The following is an 18,527-nucleotide window of genomic DNA, read 5'->3' as shown; positions in this document are numbered from 1 at the left end:
TTACCCAAACACATTATGCCTAATGTTCTCGATTATAACATATAGTAATAATAACTATCTTGAAAAGTAGTTGTCAGGATTGATTGAGGTAATGAACACTCAGTTAATATGGGTAAATATATAATAAATATGATTCTCTTCCTAAAGAGCGCATATTTTACCCCACTTGTTCTCGTATTTTACTCCTAGATACTAGTACAGATAGAATTAGTCTATAGTGTGAATACAGATTTAGATTAGGTTATAAAACACTTAAGAGTAGGGATCCTTAACACATGCAGACTTTACCAAAACGCAACTTTAATTTATACATCAATTTCAAGATGGACTTTGATTTCAGAAATATAAAATGAAAAAAAGTACATCTTGGAAGTGAGGAAATCTGGAATATTATCTTAGGAGGTTGAAGGCAAGCCTGCACATTTTAGATACGTAGGCTATTAATATGACCAATACTCAGGGCTTCATATCTCAGTTCTCCCAAACAATACTCAGTTCTTCATATCTCAGTTCTCCCAAACAATAACCTCTAGCCCTTCAATCTTCCTTCTGACTCAGTGGTGATACCATGTGGCAGGACCTTTGGCTTTGCATTGGAAAAGTAGTAGCTTTGCAACCAACTGTCCCCTTAAAATAGCTAGAGAAAAACTGATCATCTTATTCAGTGTCACCTGGGAATCTTCCCTTCAAATACTGCATTAATTTAACTTAATCAGATACCATGTGACTGACAGAGCTTAGAAAATTGCTCCTGCAGTGCTAATATAGATTAATTTTCTGATCTTAATTAACACAGTTATTGAAGTCATTATAATTTTATAAAGGCAAAGGCTTACAGCTCTTTAACTCCATTAATTAGACAAATTGCTTCAGAAAGAAAACTGTGTGGTTATATAATTTTTTTTTTCACAGAAGGGTACTGACCACCAACTAAATAAGAGTCCCTCTTATTAGGGTGTTTTCTTTGACATTCACATTCCTTTCTGTTATTTGCTGCAAACAGTTCTCGAAATAACAGAACAATTAAAGATCATTGGAGAACTAGTTATTTATATGTAAAACTGACATAATGAAATAATACCTGGTTAAATGAGGGTGTGGGATTTACGGTGCATTTTAAGTATTTTCAAAGAAAACAAGCAACTGGATGGGAGTATAAGTCCGAATATAGAATAAATTCACAATATTTCCTTTTAAAACTTAATTTTATTTTCTGGTATCCTATATTTCTGGTCATCTTTGGAATGATGCCTGAAACTTGTCACAGTTAAAATACAAAAGAAAGAAAAATACAAAGTAAAAAAACATATAAACAATCATCTCCATACCTTGTTACTTTCCTGTCTACCATATATTAAATTTCAATTTCTTCTGTTCTTATCAATGGTGCACTTTCACACATTAAACCTTTGATTCTTTTTATTTCCCTTTGTAGTCCTCTATCTTCCCAAAGATTACAATCCTTAAGAACATCCTAATATATCTCCTCCTTGACCCTGTTTTCAGTCACGCTCTTACCAAGGCCCCCCCTTACATTCAATATGTCTGAATGTTTGCAAATCCTTATAATTGGTTATCTTGCCTACAAACTCTTTCCTTCTGAGAAATAAAACAGAAACATCAATTTGCAAAACTGTACTATTATTTGCATAACAGATAAACTGTATCAAACTATGAAATGTAACTCAAACAACTATCTGAAGTCAAATTGTTTTAACACAAACTTGTTTAGATTTATATGCTCCAAGAACAAGGACAAATTGAGACCATGATAACTCTACATGAACTCATGTGCTCCAAAGATAAGACTGTTTCAGCGAATCACCTATTTCACAAATCTGATCAGTCTCTGCCTAGACCTTACTTACTAACTTCTACCTTAAAACCACCCCCAGTTCTCATGACCAACTTCAGTTCTCAAACTCCTCTAATTGTCCTTAATTTCCTCCTTTTGGGACACTACCGGGACTGTGCCACAGTGATACTCTCCCTTGCTCAGAAATGTTAATATACACTGCTTTATATAATCAACAGGTTTCCCTGATGGTCATTGTATTAAGACTTTGATAGTCATGTAGGTCCCACCAAGACTTAGGCAAGAACCCTTTCTACCAGTTCTCATATTGGTTACATTGCACCTCATGGAGGTCTCTTGAGCCTCTTTGCTTTGGAGATTCTTTGTCTATGATGGTAAGTCCAGCACTTGCTTAAGGTCTAATCCTTTTTTGTTGAGCTTCCAAAGCTAGTTGATATCAATTTTGTTTTTTGTAAGAATAAGGTTATGAGGACTTTTGGTTATCTGATCCAATTTGTATGAATTTTTGTTTTCCTTGTAGAGGTGCTAGAGCATTGATTTGATACTAATCATTCTGTTTGTCAGCAAAAAAGATGTAGTTTATTTGGCTACATTGTTGTGTGTCTGTAAGAACTTTTCTTTATGTTTGAAAAACTGGCTTTGGAAGCCATCTCTACCTCTTTCCACTGATTTTTAGGGTCACCTGTTAGGGATTCAACCTCAGTGCTAAGACTTTAGACATAATACATAAGCAATATTTTCCCTTTTGACTGACCTTAGCTAATGAATTCATGTGTTCATCTAATAATAAACTTGTGCCACCTCCTGGCATAACTCTGGCTTGTTTTATTTTTCTTGCATTTATCTTTCTAAAAAGTATAAACTCGGGGTGCCTGGGTGGCTGGATCAGATCTTAATCTCACGGTTTTGAGTTTGAACCCCATGCTGGGCTCTACACTGGGCGTGGAGCCTACTTAAAAATAAATAAATAAATAAATAGCACAAATTCATCAAGAATAATTTGGACCTTGAGAGCTTGTTTGGAGGTTCTACTAAGGGAGCGCAGCTATTCGTATACCCTTGACCGAAGAACAGTCCTCCTCTATCGGGGAAGGTCGTCCTCTTCGACCGAGCGTGCAGCTTCAGGAGGGACGCACATAGAGCGGTGGGGGAGGAAGGGGACACCCGCCTAGACAGCCAGATCAGCCGAATCAACCCTGGCGATCAATGGGGTGACAGATGTCACAGCCAGATCGCCCTCACATCCCATCAAGAACAATTCGGAATTCCAGTGGTCATTTTGGAGTACATATGACATTACCACATTTATTCACTTAAAAGCATGTTGACAACAAAGGGGAATACATTTATGAATATTCAAAGCAGATTAGCATTTTTATTGTTTTGCCAAGCTTCAAAATAAAATTTAAATAAAAATGTAAAAAATTTAAAATTTTTTTGTGCAACCCTCATGAGGAGGTTCTCTGTCTCCTTTCTAAAAGAGAAATCACTATGGACTCTGAGAAACAAACTGAGGGTTCTAGAGGGGAGGGGGATGGGGGGATGGGTTAGCCTGGTGATGGGTATTAAAAAGGGCACGTACTGCATGGAGCACTGGGTGTTATACGCAAACAATGAATCATGGATCACTACGTCAAAAACTAATGATGTAATGTATGGTGATTAACATAATATAATGAAAAAAAACCAAAAAAAAAAAAAAGAAATCAGTTTATTTTAAGAAACACCCTTCTTTGTTTCTGTTCTTCAGGGATTTAATCCCATGGTCTTGATTGAATTACCAAAGGTCCTAAAATTGGCTAGAATGACTCACTTTCCCTTTTTTATGTTTTGAAATGGGTTTGTCTGCATCTAAGACCTTTTCTCTCTTTGCAAAGGGAGGATAATTAGACTTTTATAGTGGTAACTCTTTCCATATCCCTTGCAAGCATCTCCCTTATACATTCCTACTTTTCTTTCTCCCGTTTCTACAAAACTCAACTCACTAATTGATCAAAAACCAATTCTAGTCATTATGGGCACACCTTAGAAATATGCAGAGTAAAAAAAAAATACTCAGTCCAGATAAACAGATCTAACACAAAGAGAGGGGAGAAAGGTCAGATTATAAGCTCTAATGGAGCATGTTCTTACTCTAAATAGCTTTTGATTAAACTCTGGGAAAAAAAGTTTTAATTGAGAGTTAAACGAATTGCCTTGGTTACTGGGTTATAAGAAAAAAGAACATTTGGACCTTCCAAACATAATTTAAGAATTTGGCTTATAAATACAGAGGTTTACAAATTGTATTTGAAAAAAAGTCCACATTCTATTTCTATTATGATGCCTTTTTGTACAAATTAGACTGATTTGATAATCTTGGTTTAAATATTGTCCTGACTTTAATAGTATGTAAGAAATTATACTAGAACAATATTCTAGTTAAATTTTAATCTTCTCAATTTCCTTTTCTGGTTTTGCTACAAGATAGCAAAATTTGTGTTCATCTAAGTCTGAGAATGATGATATGGAATATGTGTCTGTGAAAAGAGGCTGATGAGGTCCAAGACATGCTACCCCAAAATATGGCAACTGTTAACACTGGATGTTTCAAGCTGAAGGAATTTGAGAAATGGCATGTGTAGGAAGGACTTTCTGATCTTCTCCTTAAGCAGGTCATAAAACCCTCACGTGAGAGGTGCCCTCCTTATGCCTGGAGGAAAGGAGCATTCTTGTCTCTGAAGATGAAGGGACTAGAGGAATCTGAATGAACAAGCCTTGCTGTTTCCCTCAGTTTACTACACTTTCCTCATACCCTTTATCCTATTATCTTTTTCCATGACTTTCCACTCATCAAGCCTAATATAAAAAGGCTCATGTTTAACATTTCTTCAGGTCTTTGTTTTCTTAGGAAGGCTCTTATGTCACATAAAACTTATATTAAATAAATGTGTATGTCTCTTCTCTTGCTAATCTGTCTTTTGTTATAGGGGTAACAAAATTTAGAACTTGAGACATTAAAAGGCTTGAGGAAAAAGATATTTTTTCCTCCCCTACAAGATGAATTAGTTTTTTTAAAGATTTATTTATTTATTTTAGAGAGAGAGCAAGAGAGCGAGAGCATGCAAGCATAAGCAGGGGGAGAGGAAGAAGGAGAGGGAGAGAGAGAATACAAGCAGACTCCCCACTGGCATGGAGCCCAATGTGGGGTTCAATCTCACAACCCTGAGATCATGACCTGAGCCTAAACCAAGAGTCAGACGCTTAACCAGCTGAGCCACCCAGGTGCCCCAATAAATAAATCTATAAAGAAAAATTGTTTTAACACCAGCTCATTCAGAACTGTAATTATATATTCACAGAAAGTTATACAAATAGTACAGAGAGGTCTCTGTACCCTTCACCCAGTTTCCCCAATGGTTACATTTTATATAACTATAGAATAATATTAAGACCAGGAAACTGACATTGGTATAAGGTATATGTATACTTCTTTTTCCACCTCAACACATATGTAGATTTCTGTAACCTGCCACCTCAAATCAAGACACAGGACTGTTTCATCACCTCAAAGATACATCCCTCATGCTATCTCTTTATAGTCACATTCTCCGTCCTCTCCATCCCTAACCTATGAGAACACTAATACATTTTCCATCTTTATAATTTTGTCTTTTTAAGAATGTTATATAAATGGAATCATATAATGTGTAAACTTTTAAGATTTTTTTTTTTTCCTCACTCAGCATAATACCATTGAGATCCATCCAGGTTGCTGCATGTAGCAACAGTTCATGTCTTTCTATTGCTGTTTCCAGTTTTGGGTATTACAAATAAGGTAGACCACTTATATTTAATGTAATTATTGATATGTTAGGGCTTACATCTGCCATTTTATATTTTGTTTGTTCTTTTTTGTTGTTTCTTTTTTCCTTTCCTTTTTTTCCCCCCTTCCTCTGGATTACTTATTTTTTAGAATTCCACTTTGATTCACCTGTATTATTATCATCATCATCATCATTATTATTATTATTAAAGATCTATTTATTTATTTATTTGAGAGAGAGAGAGAGAGAGCACACATGTGCAGGTGTGTGAGTGATGGCAGGAGGGGCAGAGGTAGAGAGGGAATCCCAAAGCAGGCTCCTCACTGAGTGCAAGCCCTACACACCTTGATACCAGGACCCTGAGATCATGACCTGAGCCAAAATCAAGAGCCAGCTGCTTAACTGATGGTGCCACTCAGGTACCCCTCACCTGTATTATTATTATTATTTTTTAAAATTTTATTATCTTATGTTAGTCACCATACAATACATCATTAGTTTTTGATGTGGTGATGACGATCCATTGTTTTCGTATAACACCCAGTGCTCCATGCAGTATGTGCCCTCCTTAATACCCATCACCAGGCTAACCAATCTCCCCCTCCCCTCCCCTCTCAAACCCTGTTTGTTTCTCAGAGTTCCTAGTTTCTCATGGTTCATCTCTCCCACCGATTTCCCCCCCTTCATTTTTCCCTTCCTTCTCCTGATGTCCTCCATGCTATTCCTTATGTTCCATAAATAAGTGAAATGATACGATAATTGACTTTCTCTGCTTGACTTATTTCACTTAGCATAATCTCCTCCAGTCCCATCCATGTTGATGTAAAAGTTGGGTATTCATCCTTTCTGATGGCTGAGTAATATTCCATTGTATATATGGACCACATCTTCTTTATCCATTCATCTGTTGAAGGGCATCTTGGCTCTTTCCACAGTTTGGCTATTGCGGACATTGCTGCTATGAACATTGGGGCGCATATGGCCCTTCTTTTCACTACATCTGTGTCTTTGGGGTAAATACCCAGGAGTACAATTGCTGGGTCATAGGGTAGCTCTATTTTTAAATTTTTGAGGAACCTCCACACTGTTTTCCAAAGTGGCTGTACCAGCTTGCATTCCCACCAACAGTGTAAGAGGGTTCCCCTTTCTCCACAACCGCTCCAACATTTGTTGTTTCTTGCCCTGTCCATTTTTGCCATTCTAACTGGTGTAAGGTGGTATCTCAATGTGGTTTTGATTCGAATTTCCCTGATGGCTAATGATGATGAACATTTTTTCATGTGTCTCTTAGCCATTTGTATGTCTTCTTCAGAGAAGTGTCTTTTCATATCTTCTGCCCACATTTTGACTTGATTATTTGTTTTCTGAGTGTTGAGTTTGAGAAGTTCTTTATAAATCTTGGACACCAGCCCTTTATCTGTAGTGTCATTTGCAAATATCTTCTCCCATTCAGTGGGTTGCCTCTTTGTTTTGTTGACTGTTTCCTTTGCTGTGCAGAAGCTTTTTATCTTGATGAAGTCCCAAAAGTTCATTTTCCCTTTTGTTTCACTTGCCTTTGGAGATGTATCTTGAAAGAAGTTGCCGTGGCCGATGTTGAAGAGGTTACTGCCTATGTACTCCTCTAGGATTTTGATGGATTCCTGTCTCACATTGAGGTCTTTCATCCATTTTGAGTTTATCTTTGTGTATGGTGTTAGAGAATGATCGAGTTTCATTCTTCTGTATATAGCTGTCCGATTTTCCCAGCACCATTTATTGAAGAGACTGTCTTTTTTCCATTGTCTATTTTTTCCTGCTTTGTTGAAGATTATTTGACCATAGAGTTGTGGGTCCATATCTGGGCTCTCTATTCTGTTCCATTGGTTTGTATGTCTGTTTTTGTGCCAGTACCATGCTGTCTTGGTGATCACGGCTTTGTAATAGAGCTTGAAATCAGGCAATGTGATGCCCCCAACTTTGTTTTTCTTTTCTTTTCTTTAAGATTTTATTTATTTATTTTAGAGAGAAAGAATGAGAGACAGAGAGCATGAGAGGGAAGAGGATCAGAGGGAGAAGCAGACTCCCTGCTGAGCAGGGAGCCTGATGCGGGACTCGATCCTGGGACTCCAGGATCATGACCTGAGCTGAAGGCAGTCGCTTAACCAACTGAGCCACCCAGGCACCCTGCTTTGTTTTTCTTTTTCAACATTTCCTTGGAGATTAGGGTTTTTTTCTGATTCCATACAAATTTTAGGATTGTTTGTTCCAGCACTTTGAAAAATGTCATTGGAATTTTGATCGGGATGGCGGTGAAGGTATAGATTGCTCTGGGCAGCATAGACATTTGAACAATGTTTATTCTTCCAATCCAGGAGCATGGAATGTTTTTCCATCTTTTTGTGTCTTCTTCAATTTGTTTCATGAGTGTTCTGTAGTTCCTAGAGTATAGATCCTCTACCTCTTTGGTTAGGTTTATTCCGAGGTATCTTATGGTTTTTGGTGCTATTGTAAATGGAATCGTTTCTCTAATATTTCTTTCTACAGTTGCATTGTTAGTGTAGAAGAAATCAACTGATTTCTGTGCATTGATTTTGTATCCTGCCACATTACTGAATTGCTGTATGAGTTCTAGTAATTTGGGGGTGGAGTCTTTTGGGTTTTCCACATAAAGTATCGTGTCATCTGCGAAGAAAGAGAGTTTGAGTTCTTTGCCAATGTGAATACCTTTTATTTCTTTTTGTTGTCTGATTCCTGTTGCTAGGACTTCTAGTACTATGTTGAACAATAGTGGCGAGAGTGGGCATCCTTGTCATGTTCCTGATCTTAAGGGAAAGTCTCTCAGCTTTTCCCCACTGAGGATGATATTTGCTGTGGGTTTTTTATGGATGGATTTTATGAACTTGAGGAATGTTCCCTCTATCCCTATACTCTGAAGAGTTTTAATCAGGAAAGGATGCTGTATTTTGTCAAATGCTTTTTCTGCATCAATTAAGAGGACCAAATGGTTCTTCTCTCTCCTCTTATTAATATGTTCTATCACATTCATTGATTTGCAAATGTTGAACCACCCTTGCATCCCGGGGATAAATCCCACTTGGTCATGGTGGATGATCCTTCTAATGTATTGTTGGATCCTATTAGCTGGGATTTTGTTGAGAATTTTGGAGTTCAGATTCATTAGGGATATTGGTCTGAAATTCTCCTTTTTGATGGGGTCATTGCTTGATTTGGGGATCAAGGTAATGCTGGCCTCACAGAATGAGTTTGGAAGCTTTCTTTTGTTTCTATTTTTTGAAACAGCTTCAGGAGAATAGGTATTATTTTTTCTTTGAATATTTGGTAGAATTCCCCAGGGAATCCATCAGGCCCTGGACTCTTGTTTTTTGGGAGGTTTTTGATCACTGCTTCAATCTCGTTACTGGTTATTGGCCCATTCAGGTTGTCAATTTCTTCCTGTTTCAGTCTTGGTAGCTTATAGGTTTCCAGGAAGGCATCCATTTCTTCCAGGTTGCTTAATTTATTGACATATAGTTGTTGATAATAATTTCTAATAATTGTTTCTATTTCCTTGGTGTTGTGATCTCTCCCCTTTCATTCATAATTTTATTAATTTGGGTCCTTTCTCTTTACTTTTGGATAAGTCTGGCCAATGGTTTATCGATCTTATTAATTCTTTCAAATAACCAGCTTCTAGTTTTGTTGATCTGATCTACTGAGTTTCTGGTTTCTAATTCATTGATTTCTGCTCTAATTTTAATTATTTCTCTTCTAATGCATGGCTTATGCATCATTTGTTGCTTTTTCTCTAGTTTTTTAAGGTGTAAAGTTAGTTGGTGAATTCGGGATTTTTCTATTTTTCTGAGTGAGGCTTGGATGGCTATGTATTTCCCCCTTAGGACCGCCTTTGCAGTATCCCATAGGTTTTGGACTGATGTTTTCATTCTCATTGGTTTCCATGAATTGTTTACGTTCTTCTTTGATTTCCTGGTTGACCCAAACATTCTTGAGCAGAGTGGTCTTTAGCTTCCAAGTGTTTGAATTTCTGCCAAATTTTTTCTTGTGATTGAGTTCCAGTTTTAAAGCATTATGGTCTGAGCATATGCAGGGAATAATCTCAAACTTTTGGCATCGGTTGAGACCTGATTTGTGACCCAGTATGCGGTCTATTCTGGAGAAAGTTCCATGTGCGCTTGAAAAGAGTGAGTATTCTGTTGTTTTAGGGTGGAATGTTCTGTATATATCTATGAGGTCCATCTGGTCCAATGTGTCATTCAAGGCTCTTGTTTCTTTGTTGATTTTCTGCTTAGATGATCTGTCTATTGCTGAGAGTGGAGTATTGAGGTCTCCTACAATTAACGTACTATTATCAATATGACTCTTTATTTTGGTTAACAGTTGGCTTATGTAGTTGGCTGCTCCCATGTTGGGGGTGTAGATATTTACAATTGTTAGATCTTCTTGTTGGACAGACCCTTTAGGAATGATATAGTGTCCTTCTGTGTCTCTAATTACAGACTTTAGTTTAAAATCTAATTTGTCTGATATAAGAATTGCTCTCCCAGCTTTCTTTTGAGGTCCGTTGGCATGGAAGATGGATCTCCATCCCTTCACTTTCAGTCTGGATGTATCTTTAGGTTCTCTTGTACGGGTGCCTGGGTGGCTCAGTTGGTTGAGTGTTTGCCTTCGGCTCAGGTCATGATCCTGGAGTCCTGGGATCGAGTCCCACATCGGGCTCCCTGCTCGGCGGGGAATCTGCTTCTCCCTTGGACCCTCCCTCCTCTCGTGCTCTCTCTCTTGCTCTCTCTCTCTCTCAAATAAATAAATAAATTAATTAAAAAAATGAGTGCCTTGTAGACAGCATATGGATGGGTCCTGTCTTTTTATCCAATCTGCAACCCTGTGCCATTTTATGGGAGCATTTAGGCCGTTCACGTTGAGAGTGATTATTGAACGATATGAATTTATTGTCATCCTGTTGCCTGTAAAGTCCTTGTTTCTATAGATTGTCTCTGTAAATTTCTGTTGTATATCACTCTTGGGGTCTTCCTCCTTTTATAGAACCCCCCTTAATATTTCTTGCAGGGCTGGCTTAGTGGTCACATATTCTTTCAGTTTCTGCCAGTCTTGGAAGCTCTGCAATTCTCCATCCATTCTAAATGACAGCCTTGCCGGAAAAAGTATTCTTGGCTGCATGTTCTTCTCGTTTAGTACCCTGAATATGTCTTGCTAGCCCTTTCTGGCTTGCCAGGTCTCTGTGGATAGGTCCATTGTTATTCTGATGTTTCCCCCTCTGAACGTAAAGAATCTCTTCCCCCTAACTGCCCTTAAGATGGTTTCCTTGTTTCTAAGATTTGCGAGTTTTACTATTACATGCCAGGGCGTTGGTCTGTCTTCCTTGATCTTGGGAGGGGTCCTCTCTCCCTCTAGGACACGAATGTTTGTTTCATTCTCCAGATTAGGGAAGTTCTCAGCTATGATATGCTCAAATATGTCTTTTAGTCCTCTCTCTCTCCATCCCTTCAGGGATCCCAATAATTCTGACACTGGAACATTTCATGGCGTCACTTATTTCTCTAATTCTGTTTTCATGGATTTTAAGCTGTTTCTCCCAGGACTTTTTTCCTTCTTTTCTATCAATTGGTCTTCTAGATCATGAATTCGTTCTTCTACCTAGTTTAACCTAGCTGTTAGAGTATCTAGATTAGATTGGATCTCATTGTAGCATTTTTAAGTTCTGCCAGTTCAGCTTTCATTTCTGCCCTTAGAGACTCTATGTTGCCATTAATTGATTTCTCCATTCTAGCTATCATCTTCGTAACTGTTACCCGAAGCCCATTTCCAACATCTTGGTTATATCTGTATCCATTTATAAATCTGTGGCAGAAGTCACAGTCTCTGAGTCTTTCCTATTTTGGGGGTTCCTCCTCTTAGTCATTCTGTTGAAGGGTGGTTGAGGGAATGTACAGAGTCTAAATTATTGACCACAACCCAAGCAAGATGCACCTGTTTTATAGGGACCTTAGGGTTGTGGCCTCTTGTTCTCCTAGCCTGTCTTCTGGGGGAGGGGCCTGCGTCGCTGTTACTCAGGCAACCCTGTTTGGGCAGAGTTGTCCTGCCCCCTGTGGGGGAGGGGGAGGATGGGCTCAGTGAAAACTGGTTTTGGGGGGCTTTCGTTCTCTGGGGGCTTTCCAAGTCTCTTCCTAGACTCAGAGCAGAAGAGACTGTTTCCATCCCTCTGCCTCAGAACAGAGATCGACAGATTGCAGTCTGTGTTTCAGTGAGCTCTCCAGGCCACACTATCTCCGTTTCTGTCTGTGCTGCTAGAAACTGCAGTGTCCTGGGTTGTGCGCCCCTTAGCAGCGCTCTCAGCTGTTGCTTCCAGGTCCAGGCACATTTTTGCCCTTTGTGCTTCTAAAACCGCCAGCTGCCCTCAGTTCACATGCGCGATCCTGCAGCTCCAGGGTTCAGTCTGGGGGGCTGCCCTAAAGTCCTTTCCCCACTGCTACCAGTCTGCGAGTCTGTGCCCTGTCCCCAGTGCGGGAAGCAGGATCCCAAAGTCTCCCTCCCCCCTTTCGTTTATCTTCCGATATCTGCCCATGGAATCACAGCTCCCCGCTTCATACCTCGAAACCAACCGCCTACAATGTTCTGTTTGTAGAGATCCAGATATATCTTCTTAAATCTCAGGCTGATTTCGTGGGTGTTCAGAGTGGTCTGGTAGATATCCAGCTCAATTCAGGGGACCAGTTGGAATAGGGTCCCCTACTCCTCCATCATCTTTTCCTCCTCTGCAAGTATATCAAACTTAACATGTCCAAAACAGAAGCCTGATTTCTGCTGCCTGATTTTTCTCACCTGGGTAAGTGATAACTATCCTTAGAATTGATCAGGGCAAATCCTTGGAGTTTATCTTGACTCCTCACTTTCTTTTATATTCTACTTTGAATTCACCAGTAAAACTTGTTGGCTTTACCTTCAAAATATATCCTTATTATTTCTCACCATCTCCACTGCTACCACTCTGGTCCAAATCTCTTGCTGGATATTATATGTCTTTCTAACTAGTCTCCCTGCTTTTTTCCTTTTCTCTCCTATATGCCATGCCATATTGAAGCCAGAGTAAACATTTAAAAATTTAAGACACGTTATGTTTCATGTTATGTTTCCCTTTCTCAAAACTATTTAGAATAAAATGGTCTTGTTTCTGTTATCTCCCCAACCTCATCTCCTTTTACTTTGCTCCTTTCCTTCTAAACTTCAGCCACAAACATGACAAGCATACACCCTACCTCAGGGTTTTTCTGTCTCTGTTGTTCCTTCTGCTTGTAACTCAATTCCCCTCACATGGCTGGCACCACCCTTAGTACCTTCAGATTTCCACTCTAATTTTGCCTCATCAGTGAGGCCTGATTACCCTATATAAAACAGAAGACTCTATCACTCAGGTCTGGAAAGGAAAACCAAATCATCTAGGTATTTCATATGAAGAGGAGTGGAAGAAAAAAGGATTTAATACAGGGAATTGGTTACAAATGTGTTGAGAGGGTTGGAGAAACAAAAGGAGAAAAGTGTGTCTCCAATGATCAGGAAGTCACCCTGTCCCTAGGGCTGCTGGGGGAAAGTGATGTTACTGAGGATTGAGGAGCTTATACTGCTAACTTCTTTCCAACTTCTAATATTGTGTTAATGCATTCCAATGACAAAACCTAACAGGACCACAGCTGGAAACAGAGCCCAGGAAATTGGGTTTTCAGCCTTCCAGTCTTATTGTATAGGGGAGAGTATGAAAGGGCTGATGTAGGGTAGGCTTCAACAGGTAATATCTGGCATATACTTCTTCTACTACGAGTCTTTATCATCTTATCCTTTATTTTTCTTCATACCACTTACCACTATTTGTTCATTGACTATCTCCCTTACCCTGCCTCCATCGGAATATAAATTCTGTAAGAATAAGGAATTTGTTTTTCTGGTTTGCTGCTATATCCTGAGCAGTCAGAACAGTGCCTGGCATCAGTATGGTAGCATACTAAATGGGGAGGGGTGGTGGAAATGGTTTGGCCAGTGCAGCATATTTTATCACTGACTTTGCTTAGAATTGCCAGCGCATGGTAATGATAAAAAGCAGAATAGCTTGTAGTCAGTTTTATTATTATTTTCTAATTTTCTACAGCCAATGAATCCTATTATGTGAGGGTAAGGAGTTAACAAAACCCTTTTCCATCTCTAAGGACAAATCTGAGCGTGGGTTAACTTTCTAGTTCTGTTTCCCTAGAAATTTGATAAAGATGAAATGTCAGCTTGTTACTAGGCAGCATTTCTTATGGCAAAAATAATCTGTGATTGGTAACTTGCAAATGGACTAGAAGGAACTATAAAGGAACTATAAATACCTAGTGGGAAGTGACAGCTTTGGGCTTCTGTGAATATGGTGACACTTGTATCTGGACATTTCCCTCATAGGGACCCTGGAAGCTGTCTAAGATTGTTATAAGAAACATTGATTCTTATGTAGGATATGCTTCTAAGTTGGTGGCTCCTATACTCTCCCAGTATAATTCTTGTTCCCTTACACCTAAATGTCACTTGAAGAAAAAAGAGAATAGCTCTTGGATGGCTGTGTAGATGACTAAGAGGACTAGTTCCACTGAAGATGAAAGTCTGATGCAGCCCTGCTGGACACTGAGTTTCCTGTTCAAATCCTTTTAAATAAACTGGTTCATGATAAAGTGTATTCACATCTTATAAGTCTGATTTTAGTTAACATAATCCCTGATGGGCATTCCAACATGTAATAGATGCTTAATAAATATTTATTGAACAAATACACAAGGTTGGAAATGTATGCCACAGTTATGTAATTACTGGATGGTATTACCTGAATGTTAACATACACAGTTTGTTGAAACAAACCAATGTCTACATCGACTGTTCTGTATTAGTTTTAGTTCACAACTGTACCTCCCCAATTTTGATATAATTCCCTCATCCCAAATAAACACATGTAGTCACAAAATACTGGGCAGGTTTTAAAGACAGTATACACAGACATCTTGTATGGCATTCTTTGGGTTGCCCCAGGCCACTGTTCTGCTTACTATCATACCACACTGGATTCAAAAGTGGACATATGTGAAGCTACTCATATCAGGGGAAATCAGTTAGCACTTAAGGGAAGCTTGAGCTGTGACTGACTAAATTATAGACTTGCCACATTAACAGACAAGTGTAATTTCTTTTGGCCTCTCTGAAAATAAATAATTTTTTCCTATTATTTTCTGTCTATCTAAGATCTCAAGCCTTCAAAAGAGATACTATATTTTATTCATTTCTTTTATCCCCATTTTCCAGTATAATGCCTGGCATAGAGGTACCCAACAAACATTTGTTGAGCTAAACTATACAATCACAGAGGGTCATAATAACAGCTAACCTTGGATGGAAATAGGGAAGGAATGCCGAGCTATATGGAACCAGAGATTATGGATTTAGAAACATTATTTTAGAATGTGGATTTAGAGATTTAGAAACATTATTCCCTTGGAAAGCTATGATAAATACAGTAAGCCACAGAAAATAGCATCTATCAAAGCCCCTCCAAGGATAATCAAGCCTATGGAGGCAGGAAACTAGGACTACAAATTCTTCCTTAGATTCCATGATGTAAGTATCATCTCTAGTCTTACCCCATCACTTTTTTTTCACTAGCAAATAGTTTTAATACAGAATGTATGATAGCTTTAAAAAGGATAGGTGAGACTATAGTCCAGCCCTACAAAAACATCAGGACGAATACAAGAAATATAGCTTAAACAAAATTGCCTAATAACTAGTTATTTATGAATTTGCTCATTCTCTTTAGCTTTCCCAACCCCCATGAACTCACTTAGATGCACAAAGCATATAAATATATCACAAATAAGAATAGTTCATTAAGTCAACCAGTTTATTAGAATTTCTTTCTGATGCTAAACAGTGTCAGTTGGCCCTAGGGATATTAAAATCTTCACTATGTAGATCAATTGAAAAGAATGTTTTGGGTCAATCAATAGTTTTAGGGAATGACCAGTACACCTATACTGGGTATAGAATCCTGACTCATCTCTCCATTAGCGAAACAAATACTCTATTCTTTTCTTTTGCCCTTTCTAAAAGAACTATAAGGGTTATGGAAAGACCTTTGAAAATGTTCATTTCCAAGACTTTAAGAAGTTAAAAATAATGATAACAAATAAATGGCTTATTTTCAGAATAAAATTAGAGATTAAAAGAGAAAAAAAAAGAAATCCTGTTAATCTTTTAAAAAATAGTAAGGTCTAAAGGTCTAAAAAAATCTCAATAGTTTCTGATTCTGTTCTTAGGCTTTGAATTACAAGCAGATCCATTTTTCAATATTCCCAGTTTGATTAGAACCTCTGACTTTTTGTATAACCTAAGCAAAACATGACACAGGAAATTTTTCAAAAGTTTTCAGAGAAAGATTGACTAAATCCCCATCCTAAATCAGGGCTGAAATGACATTTGACATATTGAGAAGCATGCCACTAGAGATGCTATCTTTGGAGAAAAAGAGAAAAGATTATCAAATTCCTCCTGGTGATTAAGGATCACATGGAACTTCCAGGAAGATGAAGGGCTAACCACTGTATCCCAATTCATTGATTTATTTCCCACACAGAGATGGCCCATCATCTCAGCAGGGTAGGTAGAATTCATTGTCCTAATAGACTGAGCACTAAATTTGCATAGTTGAACATCTATAGCTAGCAGTCAGCATTCTTTGTTTATATGTACTGAGTGTGTGCAAAGGTCATTGGTTGTAATAGTTTATTCTAAACAATGGAAGGGAACATTTCTCAATATGTAATTTCTAGTCTTCCTCCTTCTTACCTTCTGTACTTGAACTATCCTGAGGCCAATTTATTATTTCCTTGTTACAGGTATGTGGTAAAATCTATAATCCACAATGTTCTATTTACAACACAGAAGTCAAAAAGACTTTTACCTGAAAGTCCAATTACCTCCCCCTTCCAACCTTCCCCCCCCACGCTTTTTTTTTTTTTTACCTCATTCCCTGTCGACATGACTGCAACAACTGGAAACTTATTAACTTCAACCTCTGTGACACCTACAGTTGCCAGAAGACCAATCTCTGAGGGGCCCATATGGGTTCCTTTGGCCAAAACGCATTCCCCTCTTTTAATGTCATGGCCGATGGGTCTGAAAGTCAAAGCAGAACCATAAACAGAGTGATTAAGAATAATATTTTCTCAACTGACTTTAGTGTCAAAGAAGGAGGACATTCAAGAAGAGAAAAAAGTCAAGAGATGAGGCAGGAACAGAATAATAAAATAAAAAGCTTCTAAAAACTCTATGCTTTTTTAATAAAAAAATTTAAATCACACAATGGAAGAGAGAAATAGGATTTCCATTATTGCTGAGGAATATGTTATTTCACATTTGAAGATTTTATTTATTTATTTGACAGAGAGAGACACAGCGAGAGAGGGAACACAAGCAGGGGGAGTGGGAGAGGGAGAAGCAGGCTTCCTGCTGAGCAGGGAGCCTGATGTGGGGCTCGAACCCAGGACCCTGGGATCATGACCTGAGCCGAAGGCAGACGCTTAACGACTTAGCCACCCAGGCGCCCCTGTTATTTCACATTTGAAAACTATTTTACAAATTGCTTTGTACTACATTACAGTCAAAAAATACCAACCACAAACTTTCTTTGATATAAGGGAAGAATTTATATGAAAATATCTAGTGGCATTAATGATAAGAGGTCCATAGCATGTTAGCTTTGAGGTGAGGAGAATAACACTGATGAGGTTACAGTCACAGGGGTAATTTCTATTTGGACAACTTAGGCTGGCCCAGGTCTATGGCCACAGAAGTCCACTCAGCTTGGCTTCTTGCCATAGGGATGTGAGAATTGTAGCTTTGTTATAAGCACATTTGAGCAAATTAGTATTGATGGGATCAGGGCAAACGTATTCCAATGTAAGAAAAATAATTTATATATGCACTCCTTATGTTAAGACACTAGTCTCATTTTTGTATATAAAGAATAGCAGATTATTCTATTCTTATTGGTAGTCAGGGGAGGAGAGGCTATCAGCTAATTGCATAAAAACTCAGCTCTGGGATTATCTGTGTTGATTCCAAATTCTGGAGTACCTAGGGGTGGAGGTGGATAATTTTGGATTATCTAGAAGTAGGATTAACTGTGGATGACTTTACTTCTTTCTCATGTTGCTTTTGACTATTTCATTTGCCTTTATTATGTTTATGAAAAAGTAGGCAGAGTAGACATGAGCTGTAGAATTAAGAAAATTCATTTTGCTACTTGTTAAAAGTCCTGAACACTAATGGCTAAATGCCTGAGCTGTGGATTTACAATAGCCATGCTCTCTTGAATTTATGATCATGTAGAAACAAAAGTTGGCTATACATTCTATACATTATGAATTTACCTGATATCTTGGCCTGGTCGAGCTTGCACCAGAATTCGCACTTCAAGTTCCTCAGTGCCCTATAATAAAAGCAAGTCATGTAATTTCAAACAGAATAATCTAACAGAATTTTGATCAATACAATTTAGCTACTCAGATGCTTTTATAATCAGATAGGTCCCAGAATATATACAAATATAGAGAAACACAACCATTTGCTACACATTTTCAACATGATAAATTTCTATCACAGGTTTCTGAAAAACTAGGTTTGATGCCAATAAATTTATTTGTAAATAAATAAAAATTTTCTTCATAATTTTCATGCTTTTAAAAAATGTACCACTTCAAATACTGGATCTTATATTGTAAGTAGCATTCTCAAGGGAAAATAAAAGATATATCTATATGGCTACCCTAATAGATACATCGAATGTGGATGGAGATAACCTGTCTCTTCTGTTCCCAGGA

At 38.1% G+C, this 18,527-nt stretch overlaps 1 protein-coding gene across 14 annotated transcripts in view; it reads right to left on the bottom strand.

The window, feature by feature from the left end:
* The window catches only part of GPHN (gephyrin), a 624,049-nt gene that overhangs the window by 65,121 nt on the left and 540,401 nt on the right, over window positions 1-18,527 (bottom strand). For all 14 annotated transcript variants that reach the window (XM_064571194.1, XM_064571187.1, XM_064571189.1 and 11 more), the window contains 2 exons: window positions 18,078-18,136; window positions 16,668-16,821 (listed from right to left, as the gene is read on the bottom strand). In XM_064571194.1, the coding sequence (XP_064427264.1) occupies window positions 16,668-16,821; window positions 18,078-18,136 (213 nt within the window). The remainder of the gene's footprint in view (window positions 1-16,667; window positions 16,822-18,077; window positions 18,137-18,527) is intronic.

The sequence above is a fragment of the Mirounga angustirostris genome, unplaced genomic scaffold, assembly GCF_029215605.1.
Source record: "Mirounga angustirostris isolate CCGP_5_RB_7025 unplaced genomic scaffold, mMirAng1.0.hap1 SCAF_9, whole genome shotgun sequence".
NCBI classification, from domain to species: Eukaryota; Metazoa; Chordata; class Mammalia; order Carnivora; family Phocidae; genus Mirounga; species Mirounga angustirostris.
Note: the sequence above shows the minus strand (reverse complement) of the source record. Positions and strands in the feature narration are given on the sequence as shown.